This window comes from Pseudopipra pipra, chromosome 4, assembly GCF_036250125.1.
Source record: "Pseudopipra pipra isolate bDixPip1 chromosome 4, bDixPip1.hap1, whole genome shotgun sequence".
Classification (NCBI taxonomy): domain Eukaryota; kingdom Metazoa; phylum Chordata; class Aves; order Passeriformes; family Pipridae; genus Pseudopipra; species Pseudopipra pipra.
The window spans coordinates 71,681,593-71,696,206 of record NC_087552.1 but is presented as its reverse complement, the minus strand read 5'-3'; the positions used below and the strand labels follow the sequence as shown (position 1 = coordinate 71,696,206).

At 55.5% G+C, this 14,614-nt stretch overlaps 3 protein-coding genes across 3 annotated transcripts in view; 2 read left to right on the top strand and 1 right to left on the bottom strand.

The window, feature by feature from the left end:
* LOC135413614 (inositol 1,4,5-trisphosphate receptor-interacting protein-like 1) overlaps window positions 1-14,614 on the bottom strand; it is a 726,729-nt gene that overhangs the window by 190,046 nt on the left and 522,069 nt on the right. The window lies entirely within an intron of this gene.
* On the top strand, window positions 1,888-3,323 carry LOC135413779 (inositol 1,4,5-trisphosphate receptor-interacting protein-like 1). Its single transcript, XM_064653921.1, has 2 exons — window positions 1,888-1,951; window positions 2,385-3,323. The coding sequence occupies exon 2, from the start codon at window positions 2,388-2,390 to the stop codon at window positions 3,321-3,323; it is 936 nt and encodes a 311-aa protein (XP_064509991.1). The 5' UTR covers window positions 1,888-1,951; window positions 2,385-2,387.
* LOC135413612 (inositol 1,4,5-trisphosphate receptor-interacting protein-like 1) lies at window positions 5,538-7,311 on the top strand. Its single transcript, XM_064653540.1, has 2 exons — window positions 5,538-5,601; window positions 6,035-7,311. The coding sequence occupies exon 2, from the start codon at window positions 6,038-6,040 to the stop codon at window positions 6,971-6,973; it is 936 nt and encodes a 311-aa protein (XP_064509610.1). The 5' UTR covers window positions 5,538-5,601; window positions 6,035-6,037; the 3' UTR covers window positions 6,974-7,311.

Genomic DNA, 14,614 nt, shown 5'->3' with positions numbered 1-14,614 from the left:
AGAACTTGCCCAGTGTCAAGGCCTCTTCTGTTTCTCGTACTGCCGGGCTGGGGCTGGGGCTGCCTGGGGAGTTGTCTCTCTTTTTTCTCTCTTTCTCTCCCTCGCCTCTTGAATTCATCCCTTGCCTTCTCTCTTCCCTTGCACCCGAGCCCTTTTTCCAAAGCCCACTGCTGTGTGCTTCTCCACTAGCTCAGGCACTAACTGACTAACAGACTAACTGACTAACAGACTAACAGACTAACAGACTAACAGTCCATGCCAAGGATGGAATTTACTTCTCAACTAGTTGGAGTTTTTCACGGACCTTGGGACTTTGGGCATTCCTGTGGAGCACGAGCATGTCCAAATCTTGGGGGCTCCCTTCTCCTTAAGAGTGCAATGTCTGAGCGAGCTGGTTGAGGGCAAGGTGTCCTGCCCGTGGCAGGGGTTTGCAACTGCCTGGTCTTTAGGGTGCCTTCCAACCCCAAGCAGTCTGTGACTCTGGGAAGGAGGGCCTTTGCCTCCTCCGACCCCCAGCAGGAGGCCTCCATTCAGCCCTTTCCTTTCCTCCACTTCCTTCAGCCTGCTGGGGGGAGGGTTCAGGACACCCTTGGTCTTTTGTTTTCTCCCATGACTGCTACTGTTTCCAGGAGGCCAGAGCATGGCTCCCCCAGTGCATCTCCTCCTCTTGGATACTTTGGAACCTTTCGAGCTCCTCTCGCAGCTCCACCAGCAGGTGCAGCAGATCAGCCACCTGGTCATACCTGCACAGCTGCTGCCTCTGCTGCCATCCAACAGCAGCACCAGCTCTGGCACTCCCTGCAGCCCCAAAGCTGGGCGGCTGCAGGTTTGTGTGGTAGCTGCCACTGCCTTGCCAGAGCCTTTGCCATAGGGGCAGGGATGTGTGTGTCAGCCGAGTGGGTCTGGTGGCTGAGCTACTTGCCAGAGGCTGAGGAGCCCCCAGGGCACCCCTGGAGCTGGTGGCTGTCCGCCCCCTCCCTGCTGCCGGGGCAGAGCCGCCGCCGCTGAGGCGGAGCCTCCTGGCTGCCCGGGCACTGCTGACCCCTATTCAGCTTGCTGTGGAGCAGGACCCCCAGCTTTCCAGGATCTCATTCCCCAGCAGGTCCCTCCCTGCAGGTTTGCCCCGTGCCGGCTGCAGAATCCGGCATTTTCCCTTGTTGAACTCCCTCGGCTTGCTGATTGCTCAGCCCTCCAGTATTAGAGTCGAGGTCTGGCAGCAGGGCCTGCCTGCCTCTGAGGGAGACAAGAGCTCCTGCCGCTTTTGTGTCACCTGCAAACTCGCTCAGTGGCCCTTGCGGTCCTGCCCCCAAGTCTTTGTTGAAGGTGTGGAAGAGCACAGGGCCTAAGAAGGAGCCCTGTGCAAGCCGCCTAGTGCCAGGTGGCCAGTGTGAAGTTCCCCCAGTGCCCAGTGCCGTCTGTGCCGGAGGCGTGAGCCGAGCGCTCAGCCACGGCAAGCTGTGTTTCTCCAGCTGTGTGCTGGACACTTGGTCGTGAAGGATCACGTGGGAAACGGTATCCAAAGCTTTATTGAAATGCCCAAAGATTTGACGGGAAGCCAAGTGGCCGGAGCTGCGCTGGTGCTGCGCTGCCACTCGTCAGACTCAGGTGGCGGCTCAGCCGGCGGGGCAACGTCCCGTGCAGAGGTTCTGCAGCTCTGCACCTGTGTCCTCATGGTCACAGGCTTGTCCTGCCAGGGCTGGCCATGGGAGTGGCTGGGGCTGCCCACTTTGGCAAGAGACCCCCAGGGAGCTCCTGCCTGCTGGCTTTGGAATTGGGGTGCTGATGGTGAGAAGCAAGTGCTGCTGAGAGGAGGGGTGTGAAGGCGGGGGCTCGTTGGCTGTGTGACTCGGGTGTCTCTGGCGGCTGTGACATCACGGAGGCCAGGTCACAATGGGAGCTGTCCCTAAGGACAACAGCGGGCAGCCCCAGGGCAGTTGGACTTGGGCGATCAGTGAGTACAGATGCAGGGGGAAGGTTGGGATGGATGGGGGATGGGGATGATGTCCAGGGAGGGGTTTGTAGCCCTGAGGGAAAGCTGAGCCCCTCCCAGCAGGGCCCAGTTGCGCCCCTGGGGCCTGGCACACAGCTGCTCAGGGCTCTCTGTGGTGGCCGGTGCCCTAAGAGGTTTTGGGGATGGGCCGGCCGCCCCTGGCTCCATGGGATGCTGCGATGTGGCAGGGATGGGGTCTCGGGAGGCTCTGCTGGGGTGTCTCTTGCCTTTTGCCGGGGCACAGCCCAGCCAGGGGCTGACAAGGAGGCTCCGGGCTGGGGCAGGATGGGCCCTGTGCTGTCTGCAGCCAGGCGCTGCCTTCCCTTCAAGCCTCGATGCCCGTGCTCCCTCCCACCCCGAGCCACTGAGGAAACTTGTCTCCCATCTCCTGCAGGCCATGGATTCAGCACTTGTGCTCCTCCTGGCTGTGCTGGCCGTCCTGCCCAAGCCGACCCACGATCGTCCGAGCGATGCAGTCGCTGCGGAGCGGATGAAGAGACGGCAGATTTTTCTCGAGGAGAAGATGAGCGAGCTGTGGGAGGAAATCGCGTGGAGGAGGGCCCTGGAAAAAGTTCCACTCCTGTGGATCTTGCAGCACTGGCTCTTCTGGGTGGCTGCAGCAGCTGTGCTCTGCTGGCTGGCCTGGCGCCGTCAGCGGGACAGCTGGCGAGGAGAGGAGGAAGAAGAGCTGGGCGCAGCAGCCGGGGCCGTCAGGCCTTTCCCAGAGCTCAGCCGGTCACCGCTGCAGGAACTGCCCTACATGGGCCGCACCCTGAAGAAGCTGGTGCGGGACCTGCTGGAGGTGTGCCAGGTGCTCTCCCAGAGCACCTTCATGCCAGAGCTGCACCCGGCCACCCGGAAGCAGGGCACCATCGAGTCCTGGAGTGACCTGGGCCACCAAATCATCTACCAGCTGGTGGTCTTCCTGAGGCCACCCCCCAGGCACTCTTTCCAGCTGCAGCCGCCCGCCGGCAAGAACGTGCCAGAGAGGTGCTCCAACATCCGGGTGGTGCTGGAGTGCTCGTGCTCCAGCACGACGGGGGAGGCGTCGTGCTTTGTCCACCCCACGCACGACGCTCAGCCCTCGCGCCTGCTCCGCACCCTCTGCACGGACTCCCACTTGGAGGTGGAGAAAGTCGCCGGCTGGGTGCAGGACTTGGTGGAAGCAGCCTGGGAGCGTTTGCCCCAGTGGCATGACTGGCAGCTCCAGCTGCTGCCCTCCTCCCGCTCCTGCAGGCTCCTGCTGACCGGCCCCTGCGAGGTGCAGCTCTGCGCTGAGCTGCTCTTGGCGCTGCGGCAGGGCCGGCCAGGCAACTTCCTGGTGCTGGAATAGGCACCTGCAGCTCTCCCACCTGCTGCTTTAGTCTAGGGTAGAGTTAAGAGTAGGAGAGTAGAGTAGGATAAGAGTAGAGTAGGATAGATTAAGGATGGGGTTAGATTTTCCAAGGGTTGGTTTAGGCTGGGCTAGAGTTAGGCTTAGGATGGCCTTAGGCTTGTAGGGGGTTAGATGTTAAGGTAGTGTTTTCCCAAGGGCGGGTTTAGGCTGGGGTAGAGTTAGGCTAAGATAGACAGTCAGGATAGGCTTCCCTCTTCTGCATCTACTCCACATGGGGTTCTATTTTGCTCCCTTTCTGCTTCCAGCTTGAAAATAAAGAGAAAGGTTGAGCAGAACTTGCCCAGTGTCAAGGCCTCTTCTGTTTCTCGTACTGCCGGGCTGGGGCTGGGGCTGCCTGGGGAGTTGTCTCTCTTTTTTCTCTCTTTCTCTCCCTCGCCTCTTGAATTCATCCCTTGCCTTCTCTCTTCCCTTGCACCCGAGCCCTTTTTCCAAAGCCCACTGCTGTGTGCTTCTCCACTAGCTCAGGCACTAACTGACTAACAGACTAACTGACTAACAGACTAACAGACTAACAGACTAACAGTCCATGCCAAGGATGGAATTTACTTCTCAACTAGTTGGAGTTTTTCACGGACCTTGGGACTTTGGGCATTCCTGTGGAGCACGAGCATGTCCAAATCTTGGGGGCTCCCTTCTCCTTAAGAGTGCAATGTCTGAGCGAGCTGGTTGAGGGCAAGGTGTCCTGCCCGTGGCAGGGGTTTGCAACTGCCTGGTCTTTAGGGTGCCTTCTAACCCCAAGCAGTCTGTGACTCTGGGAAGGAGGGCCTTTGCCTCCTCCGACCCCCAGCAGGAGGCCTCCATTCAGCCCTTTCCTTTCCTCCACTTCCTTCAGCCTGCTGGGGGGAGGGTTCAGGACACCCTTGGTCTTTTGTTTTCTCCCATGACTGCTACTGTTTCCAGGAGGCCAGAGCATGGCTCCCCCAGTGCATCTCCTCCTCTTGGATACTTTGGAACCTTTCGAGCTCCTCTCGCAGCTCCACCAGCAGGTGCAGCAGATCAGCCACCTGGTCATACCTGCACAGCTGCTGCCTCTGCTGCCGTCCAACAGCAGCACCAGCTCTGGCACTCCCTGCAGCCCCAAAGCTGGGCGGCTGCAGGTTTGTGTGGCAGCTGCCACTGCCTTGCCAGAGCCTTTGCCATAGGGGCAGGGATGTGTGTGTCAGCCGAGTGGGTCTGGTGGCTGAGCTACTTGCCAGAGGCTGAGGAGCCCCCAGGGCACCCCTGGAGCTGGTGGCTGTCCGCCCCCTCCCTGCTGCCGGGGCAGAGCCGCCGCCGCTGAGGCGGAGCCTCCTGGCTGCCCGGGCACTGCTGACCCCTATTCAGCTTGCTGTGGAGCAGGACCCCCAGCTTTCCAGGATCTCATTCCCCAGCAGGTCCCTCCCTGCAGGTTTGCCCCGTGCCGGCTGCAGAATCCGGCACTTTCCCTTGTTGAACTTCCTCGGCTTGCTGATTGCTCAGCCCTCCAGTATTAGAGTCGAGGTCTGGCAGCAGGGCCTGCCTGCCTCTGAGGGAGACAAGAGCTCCTGCCGCTTTTGTGTCACCTGCAAACTCGCTCAGTGGCCCTTGCGGTCCTGCCCCCAAGTCTTTGTTGAAAGTGTGGAAGAGCACAGGGCCTAAGAAGGAGCCCTGTGCAAGCCGCCTAGTGCCAGGTGGCCAGTGTGAAGTTCCCCCAGTGCCGTCTGTGCTGGAGGCGTGAGCCGAGCGCTCAGCCACGGCAAGCTGTGTTTCTCCAGCTGTGTGCTGGACACTTGGTCGTGAAGGATCACGTGGGAAACGGTATCCAAAGCTTTATTGAAATGCCCAAAGATTTGACGGGAAGCCAAGTGGCCGGAGCTGCGCTGGTGCTGCGCTGCCACTCGTCAGACTCAGGTGGCGGCTCAGCTGGTGGGGCAACGTCCCGTGCAGAGGTTCTGCAGCTCTGCACCTGTGTCCTCATGGTCACAGGCTTGTCCTGCCAGGGCTGGCCATGGGAGTGGCTGGGGCTGCCCACTTTGGCAAGAGACCCCCAGGGAGCTCCTGCCTGCTGGCTTTGGAATTGGGGTGCTGATGGTGAGAAGCAAGTGCTGCTGAGGGGAGGGGTGTGAAGGCGGGGGCTCGTTGGCTGCGTGACTCGGGTGTCTCTGGCGGCTGTGACATCACGGAGGCCAGGTCACAATGGGAGCTGTCCCTAAGGACAACAGCGGGCAGCCCCAGGGCAGTTGGACTTGGGCGATCAGTGAGTACAGATGCAGGGGGAAGGTTGGGAAGGATGGGGGATGGGAATGATGATCAGGGAGGGGTTTGTAGCCCTGAGGGAAAGCTGAGCCCCTCCCAGCAGGGCCCAGTTATGCCCCTGGGGCCTGGCACACAGCTGCTCAGGGCTCTCTGTGGTGGCCGGTGCCCTAAGAGGTTTTGGGGATGGGCCGGCCGCCCCTGGCTCCATGGGATGCTGCGATGTGGCAGGGATGGGGTCTCGGGAGGCTCTGCTGGGGTGTCTCTTGCCTTTTGCCGGGGCACAGCCCAACCAGGGACTGACAAGGAGGCTCCGGGCTGGGGCAGGATGGGCCCTGTGCTGTCTGCAGCCAGGCGCTGCCTTCCCTTCAAGCCTCGATGCCCGTGCTCCCTCCCACCCCGAGCCACTGAGGAAACTTGTCTCCCATCTCCTGCAGGCCATGGATTCAGCACTTGTGCTCCTCCTGGCTGTGCTGGCCGTCCTGCCCAAGCCGACCCACGATCGTCCGAGCGATGCAGTCGCTGCGGAGCGGATGAAGAGACGGCAGATTTTTCTCGAGGAGAAGATGAGCGAGCTGTGGGAGGAAATCGCGTGGAGGAGGGCCCTGGAAAAAGTTCCACTCCTGTGGATCTTGCAGCACTGGCTCTTCTGGGTGGCTGCAGCAGCTGTGCTCTGCTGGCTGGCCTGGCGCCGTCAGCGGGACAGCTGGCGAGGAGAGGAGGAAGAAGAGCTGGGCGCAGCAGCCGGGGCCGTCAGGCCTTTCCCAGAGCTCAGCCGGTCACCGCTGCAGGAACTGCCCTACATGGGCCGCACCCTGAAGAAGCTGGTGCGGGACCTGCTGGAGGTGTGCCAGGTGCTCTCCCAGAGCACCTTCATGCCAGAGCTGCACCCGGCCACCCGGAAGCAGGGCACCATCGAGTCCTGGAGTGACCTGGGCCACCAGATCATCTACCAGCTGGTGGTCTTCCTGAGGCCACCCCCCAGGCACTCTTTCCAGCTGCAGCCGCCCGCCGGCAAGAACGTGCCAGAGAGGTGCTCCAACATCCGGGTGGTGCTGGAGTGCTCGTGCTCCAGCACGACGGGGGAGACGTCGTGCTTTGTCCACCCCACGCACGACGCTCAGCCCTCGCGCCTGCTCCGCACCCTCTGCACGGACTCCCACTTGGAGGTGGAGAAAGTCGCCGGCTGGGTGCAGGACTTGGTGGAAGCAGCCTGGGAGCGTTTGCCCCAGTGGCATGACTGGCAGCTCCAGCTGCTGCCCTCCTCCCGCTCCTGCAGGCTCCTGCTGACCGGCCCCTGCGAGGTGCAGCTCTGCGCTGAGCTGCTCTTGGCGCTGCGGCAGGGCCGGCCAGGCAACTTCCTGGTGCTGGAATAGGCACCTGCAGCTCTCCCACCTGCTGCTTTAGTCTAGGGTAGAGTTAAGAGTAGGAGAGTAGAGTAGGATAAGAGTAGAGTAGGATAGATTAAGGATGGGGTTAGATTTTCCAAGGGTTGGTTTAGGCTGGGCTAGAGTTAGGCTTAGGATGGCCTTAGGCTTGTAGGGGGTTAGATGTTAAGGTAGTGTTTTCCCAAGGGCGGGTTTAGGCTGGGGTAGAGTTAGGCTAAGATAGACAGTCAGGATAGGCTTCCCTCTTCTGCATCTACTCCACGTGGGGTTCTATTTTGCTCCCTTTCTGCTTCCAGCTTGAAAATAAAGAGAAAGGTTGAGCAGAACTTGCCCAGTGTCAAGGCCTCTTCTGTTTCTCGTACTGCCGGGCTGGGGCTGGGGCTGCCTGGGGAGTTGTCTCTCTTTTTTCTCTCTTTCTCTCCCTCGCCTCTTGAATTCATCCCTTGCCTTCTCTCTTCCCTTGCACCCGAGCCCTTTTTCCAAAGCCCACTGCTGTGTGCTTCTCCACTAGCTCAGGCACTAACTGACTAACAGACTAACTGACTAACAGACTAACAGACTAACAGACTAACAGTCCATGCCAAGGATGGAATTTACTTCTCAACTAGTTGGAGTTTTTCACGGACCTTGGGACTTTGGGCATTCCTGTGGAGCACGAGCATGTCCAAATCTTGGGGGCTCCCTTCTCCTTAAGAGTGCAATGTCTGAGCGAGCTGGTTGAGGGCAAGGTGTCCTGCCCGTGGCAGGGGTTTGCAACTGCCTGGTCTTTAGGGTGCCTTCCAACCCCAAGCAGTCTGTGACTCTGGGAAGGAGGGCCTTTGCCTCCTCCGACCCCCAGCAGGAGGCCTCCATTCAGCCCTTTCCTTTCCTCCACTTCCTTCAGCCTGCTGGGGGGAGGGTTCAGGACACCCTTGGTCTTTTGTTTTCTCCCATGACTGCTACTGTCTCCAGGAGGCTAGAGCATGGCTCCCCCAGTGCATCTCCTCCTCTTGGATACTTTGGAACCTTTCGAGCTCCTCTCGCAGCTCCACCAGCAGGTGCAGCAGATCAGCCACCTGGTCATACCTGCACAGCTGCTGCCTCTGCTGCCGTCCAACAGCAGCACCAGCTCTGGCACTCCCTGCAGCCCCAAAGCTGGGCGGCTGCAGGTTTGTGTGGCAGCTGCCACTGCCTTGCCAGAGCCTTTGCCATAGGGGCAGGGATGTGTGTGTCAGCCGAGTGGGTCTGGTGGCTGAGCTACTTGCCAGAGGCTGAGGAGCCCCCAGGGCACCCCTGGAGCTGGTGGCTGTCCGCCCCCTCCCTGCTGCCGGGGCAGAGCCGCCGCCGCTGAGGCGGAGCCTCCTGGCTGCCCGGGCACTGCTGACCCCTATTCAGCTTGCTGTGGAGCAGGACCCCCAGCTTTCCAGGATCTCATTCCCCAGCAGGTCCCTCCCTGCAGGTTTGCCCCGTGCCGGCTGCAGAATCCGGCACTTTCCCTTGTTGAACTCCCTCGGCTTGCTGATTGCTCAGCCCTCCAGTATTAGAGTCGAGGTCTGGCAGCAGGGCCTGCCTGCCTCTGAGGGAGACAAGAGCTCCTGCCGCTTTTGTGTCACCTGCAAACTCGCTCAGTGGCCCTTGCGGTCCTGCCCCCAAGTCTTTGTTGAAGGTGTGGAAGAGCACAGGGCCTAAGAAGGAGCCCTGTGCAAGCCGCCTAGTGCCAGGTGGCCAGTGTGAAGTTCCCCCAGTGCCCAGTGCCGTCTGTGCCGGAGGCGTGAGCCGAGCGCTCAGCCACGGCAAGCTGTGTTTCTCCAGCTGTGTGCTGGACACTTGGTCGTGAAGGATCACGTGGGAAACGGTATCCAAAGCTTTATTGAAATGCCCAAAGATTTGACGGGAAGCCAAGTGGCCGGAGCTGCGCTGGTGCTGCGCTGCCACTCGTCAGACTCAGGTGGTGGCTCAGCCGGTGGGGCAACGTCCCGTGCAGAGGTTCTGCAGCTCTGCACCTGTGTCCTCATGGTCACAGGCTTGTCCTGCCAGGGCTGGCCATGGGAGTGGCTGGGGCTGCCCACTTTGGCAAGAGACCCCCAGGGAGCTCCTGCCTGCTGGCTTTGGAATTGGGGTGCTGATGGTGAGAAGCAAGTGCTGCTGAGGGGAGGGGTGTGAAGGCGGGGGCTCGTTGGCTGCGTGACTCGGGTGTCTCTGGCGGCTGTGACATCACGGAGGACAGGTCACAATGGGAGCTGTCCCTAAGGACAACAGCGGGCAGCCCCAGGGCAGTTGGACTTGGGCGATCAGTGAGTGCAGATGCAGGGGGAAGGCTGGGATGGATGGGGGATGGGGATGATGTCCAGGGAGGGGTTTGTAGCCCTGAGGGAAAGCTGAGCCCCTCCCAGCAGGGCCCAGTTGCGCCCCTGGGGCCTGGCACACAGCTGCTCAGGGCTCTCTGTGGTGGCCGGTGCCCTAAGAGGTTTTGGGGATGGGCCGGCCGCCCCTGGCTCCATGGGATGCTGCGATGTGGCAGGGATGGGGTCTCGGGAGGCTCTGCTGGGGTGTCTCTTGCCTTTTGCCGGGGCACAGCCCAGCCAGGGACTGACAAGGAGGCTCCGGGCTGGGGCAGGATGGGCCCTGTGCTGTCTGCAGCCAGGCGCTGCCTTCCCTTCAAGCCTCGATGCCCGTGCTCCCTCCCACCCCGAGCCACTGAGGAAACTTGTCTCCCATCTCCTGCAGGCCATGGATTCAGCACTTGTGCTCCTCCTGGCTGTGCTGGCCGTCCTGCCCAAGCCGACCCACGATCGTCCGAGCGATGCAGTCGCTGCGGAGCGGATGAAGAGACGGCAGATTTTTCTCGAGGAGAAGATGAGCGAGCTGTGGGAGGAAATCGCGTGGAGGAGGGCCCTGGAAAAAGTTCCACTCCTGTGGATCTTGCAGCACTGGCTCTTCTGGGTGGCTGCAGCAGCTGTACTCTGCTGGCTGGCCTGGCGCCGTCAGCGGGACAGCTGGCGAGGAGAGGAGGAAGAAGAGCTGGGCGCAGCAGCCGGGGCCGTCAGGCCTTTCCCAGAGCTCAGCCGGTCACCGCTGCAGGAACTGCCCTACATGGGCCGCACCCTGAAGAAGCTGGTGCGGGACCTGCTGGAGGTGTGCCAGGTGCTCTCCCAGAGCACCTTCATGCCAGAGCTGCACCCGACCACCCGGAAGCAGGGCACCATCGAGTCCTGGAGTGACCTGGGCCACCAGATCATCTACCAGCTGGTGGTCTTCCTGAGGCCACCCCCCAGGCACTCTTTCCAGCTGCAGCCGCCCGCCGGCAAGAACGTGCCAGAGAGGTGCTCCAACATCCGGGTGGTGCTGGAGTGCTCGTGCTCCAGCACGACGGGGGAGACGTCGTGCTTTGTCCACCCCACGCACGACGCTCAGCCCTCGCGCCTGCTCCGCACCCTCTGCACGGACTCCCACTTGGAGGTGGAGAAAGTCGCCGGCTGGGTGCAGGACTTGGTGGAAGCAGCCTGGGAGCGTTTGCCCCAGTGGCATGACTGGCAGCTCCAGCTGCTGCCCTCCTCCCGCTCCTGCAGGCTTCTGCTGACCGGCCCCTGCGAGGTGCAGCTCTGCGCTGAGCTGCTCTTGGCGCTGCGGCAGGGCCGGCCAGGCAACTTCCTGGTGCTGGAATAGGCACCTGCAGCTCTCCCACCTGCTGCTTTAGTCTAGGGTAGAGTTAAGAGTAGGAGAGTAGAGTAGGATAAGAGTAGAGTAGGATAGATTAAGGATGGGGTTAGATTTTCCAAGGGTTGGTTTAGGCTGGGCTAGAGTTAGGCTTAGGATGGCCTTAGGCTTGTAGGGGGTTAGATGTTAAGGTAGTGTTTTCCCAAGGGCGGGTTTAGGCTGGGGTAGAGTTAGGCTAAGATAGACAGTCAGGATAGGCTTCCCTCTTCTGCATCTATTCCACGTGGGGTTCTATTTTGCTCCCTTTCTGCTTCCAGCTTGAAAATAAAGAGAAAGGTTGAGCAGAACTTGCCCAGTGTCAAGGCCTCTTCTGTTTCTCGTACTGCCGGGCTGGGGCTGGGGCTGCCTGGGGAGTTGTCTCTCTTTTTTCTCTCTTTCTCTCCCTCGCCTCTTGAATTCATCCCTTGCCTTCTCTCTTCCCTTGCACCCGAGCCCTTTTTCCAAAGCCCACTGCTGTGTGCTTCTCCACTAGCTCAGGCACTAACTGACTAACAGACTAACTGACTAACAGCCTAACAGTCCATGCCAAGGATGGAATTTACTTCTCAACTAGTTGGAGTTTTTCACGGACCTTGGGACTTTGGGCATTCCTGTGGAGCACGAGCATGTCCAAATCTTGGGGGCTCCCTTCTCCTTAAGAGTGCAATGTCTGAGCGAGCTGGTTGAGGGCAAGGTGTCCTGCCCGTGGCAGGGGTTTGCAACTGCCTGGTGCTGGAATAGGCACCTGCAGCCTTGTGTGTTTTGCAGAAAGGGAGCTCTGACAAATTCCTGAGCTTAGAGTAGACAGCGGCCATCTTTCCCAGTGTGCTACTCTAATCTGGGGTAGAGTTAGAGTAGGGTAGGCCTAGAGTATGTGTGGGGTTAGATTTTCCCTTTTTGCCTTTTTCCAAGGGCTGTTTTTGGCTGGGGTAGAAACAGACTTCGGATGACCTTAGACTAGTAGAGGTTTAGATTTTTCCTTAGTGCTCTCCGAAGGCATTGTTTAGTCTGGAGTAGAGTTAGGCTAAGACATATAGTCAGTATAGGGTTAAATATTCTTCATATACTCGATATGGGGTTATATTTTTGTACCTTTCTGCTTCAAACTTGAAAATAAAGAGAAAGGTTGAGCAGAGCTTGCCCACTGCCAAGGCCTTTTCTGCTTCTCGTACTGCCAGGCTGGGGCTGGGGCTGCCTGAGGTGGTGTTGGTTGCACTATGCTAGTATGTTTATATTTGGGTTCAAGGCCAGCTAACATTTTTTGTATCCTGATTAGTGCATTTTTAATTTGAAATTGTCACAGCCCTGTGCTTTTGCTACACAAGTCTTCTCTGTTTGCAGTAAATAAAACCCACATTAGATAACACAGGAGATTTGAAGGCAAACCTCCTCAAGGGATGCACATTCTCCAAACTCTTTTAGTTTGAAGTTTGGGCATCTTCTTCTTTGTGTGACTAATGAAGGTAATGACTCAGCCAGGTTTTCCTAAAATAGCTCCTATAACTCCACATAAGACCTGAGTGTCTATTTGTGGTGTGTTTGTTGGCCCTCTATCTAATACCTGCAGCCACATTTTCTTCCTCTCTGGAGGGTCTTTAGATTAAAAAATGCCTCACTTGTATCTTTATTGGCTCCAGAGGTCAATGTGCAGAACAGCAGCTCCACTAAAGAGAGATGAAATAGCATAATCCAATCACCTGTGTATGAGAATAACAACAAGGAGACCTGGATTTTATTCTTGACTCTACCACTATCAGTTTTTATGACTTTGAGCAAATAATTCTGTTTTCTGCCCTTTAAGTTTTCTTATCTACCAGGAAAAAAAAAAAAAGGGGGTAAAGGAAACATTTTTTTTAGCAACATCTCTGAAATAAATGCATTGAGAATAATGGGTGAAAATGTGTAAAAACTAAATATTTTCAACCATCCTGACGTTTATTTGAATTGATTGTCTTTCCTTTTTAATCCTGTGTGAAAAAAATCTCCAGGATGAAACAGAAAAAGGATTAGGATTCAATATTGTAGGAAGGTTTCATTGCCAATGTTGACTTTTATGTTTTCCTGTAATTTGGAATAGAGGAAAATAAGCTCCTTTGTATCCTCTAATTCTTCATTTAAACTAATTGCTTAATTATTCTACCCTGACTTAAAATTTTGGACCAAAAATGTCCTTTAATTGTCAGTTTAGCAAGAGATACAATAAAAAAACATGACTGTGTAAATATTTTTGTTATACAGTTTCAAACTAAAAATGTAATTATTTATTTATTTGAATAAGGAGTTTATCTGACAAGAAAATCAAGGCCTATGTTACAATTTTTCTTAATTGTGTTTGACTTTCACTACTTTGTTATTGATGCTCTATATTTCAAATTTCAGTGCTTGTGATAGGTTTGGGAATCCATAAATAGAATTTTCTGGCTGATACAATGCAAAAGACTGGACTAAATATTTTCCATTGACATGATACAGTTGTTCTTTGAATAGCAACTCCTTTTAGGTTTATGAATGACAGGACTAGAGACATTTCAAAGTCTGAAGTTGTCACAACTGCAGACTGGCTTAAGGTGAGGTTTTATGGGCCTACCAACCCTGAAGAGTAAGAAGATAAAGCAAACTGCTAAGAAACAGGTGATGAATTTTGGGGTAGGATCCAGAAAGAACTGCAAGTTGAGCAAAGCAGGACTCTGGAACAGGGACAGCAGTGATGAGAAACAAAAAAAACAGGTGGATTCTGAGTCACAATATGGGAACAAAGTAAGATCCTATCACTTCCACGAGTAAAACAGACTGATTTGTCTCTTGTGCTGTACTTACCCTGTAAGCTCCTTTAGCACTCACAATAAAACAGAATTAAAGGCATGGCTCTGATCAATGTCTGTGTAGCAAAAAGATCTTTGTGGAAAAACAAGGATATTTCCACAGATAAATCACTTTTTATGCCGTGTCGTAGCTGAGTGGAGACACTTCACATCAACCTGGCGTAGTGGAAGGTGTCCCCGCCCACGGCAGGGAGGCTGGAACTAGATTGTCCTTAAGATACCTCCCTACCCAAACCATTTTGTGATTCTATGATCCTGTGTTATACAGAGCAAAGATTTGAAGTAGTCACAAAATGGAAGTAAAAGCAGAAGAAAAGCAAACTGGAGAGCTAAATGGCTGGGACCATACTTTAAGATGTCAAAAAAAGGTGTATTGAGTAGTGTGGCTGAGTTGCTTGTACAAATATGCAGTGATTCAGACTAAAGTCACAGGATCTGGCGCATTTTAAAAAATGCACCAGAGGATGAAGCTTAGATCCTTCATTCCTCTCTTAGTATCTCCATAGAAAGGGGTTATGACTGCTTAAAGCACAGACTTTACTGTGACTCCACATTAACTCTGGTTTGACACAAGTGTCCCAGTGCAGCCTCTACTGTCTGTGCTGGTTTGAAAATGACAGATATTATGTACTACCTAATTTAACTGACTGTAGAGTAGTTTGCTGTATTTCAGTCCTGGAACATCATTAATTAAGATTCATTGAATTGAAGAGAGTAGATTAGGTTACCAGTGAAAGCAGATCTCTCAGGTAGATGTTGTAAATAAAAGGTGTAGGCTGCATGTGAAGAGCAGTCACAAAACTTCGAACTTCTACATTGGCTTGATCTTGGATAAATCTGTCATGTGTTCTAGTACTCCATACCCAGAAACTATTCGATGCTTTAGTTTCAATATTTTCTTATTCATACAGAAATACCATTCATTTTGAATGTATGGAATAGATTTCTTAAACTGTTATCAGCTTTTCTGAAAACATGTCAGTCTTGATGATTAGATTATATACAGCAAATAAACATGTTTTTGTTTTAGCTCCAGAGCCATCACAATCAAATTGGGGTTGTCATTACATACAAATGACCAACATACGTGTGTATCAACCATCTGGAAAGATCATTTTACAGTCTGAATTTT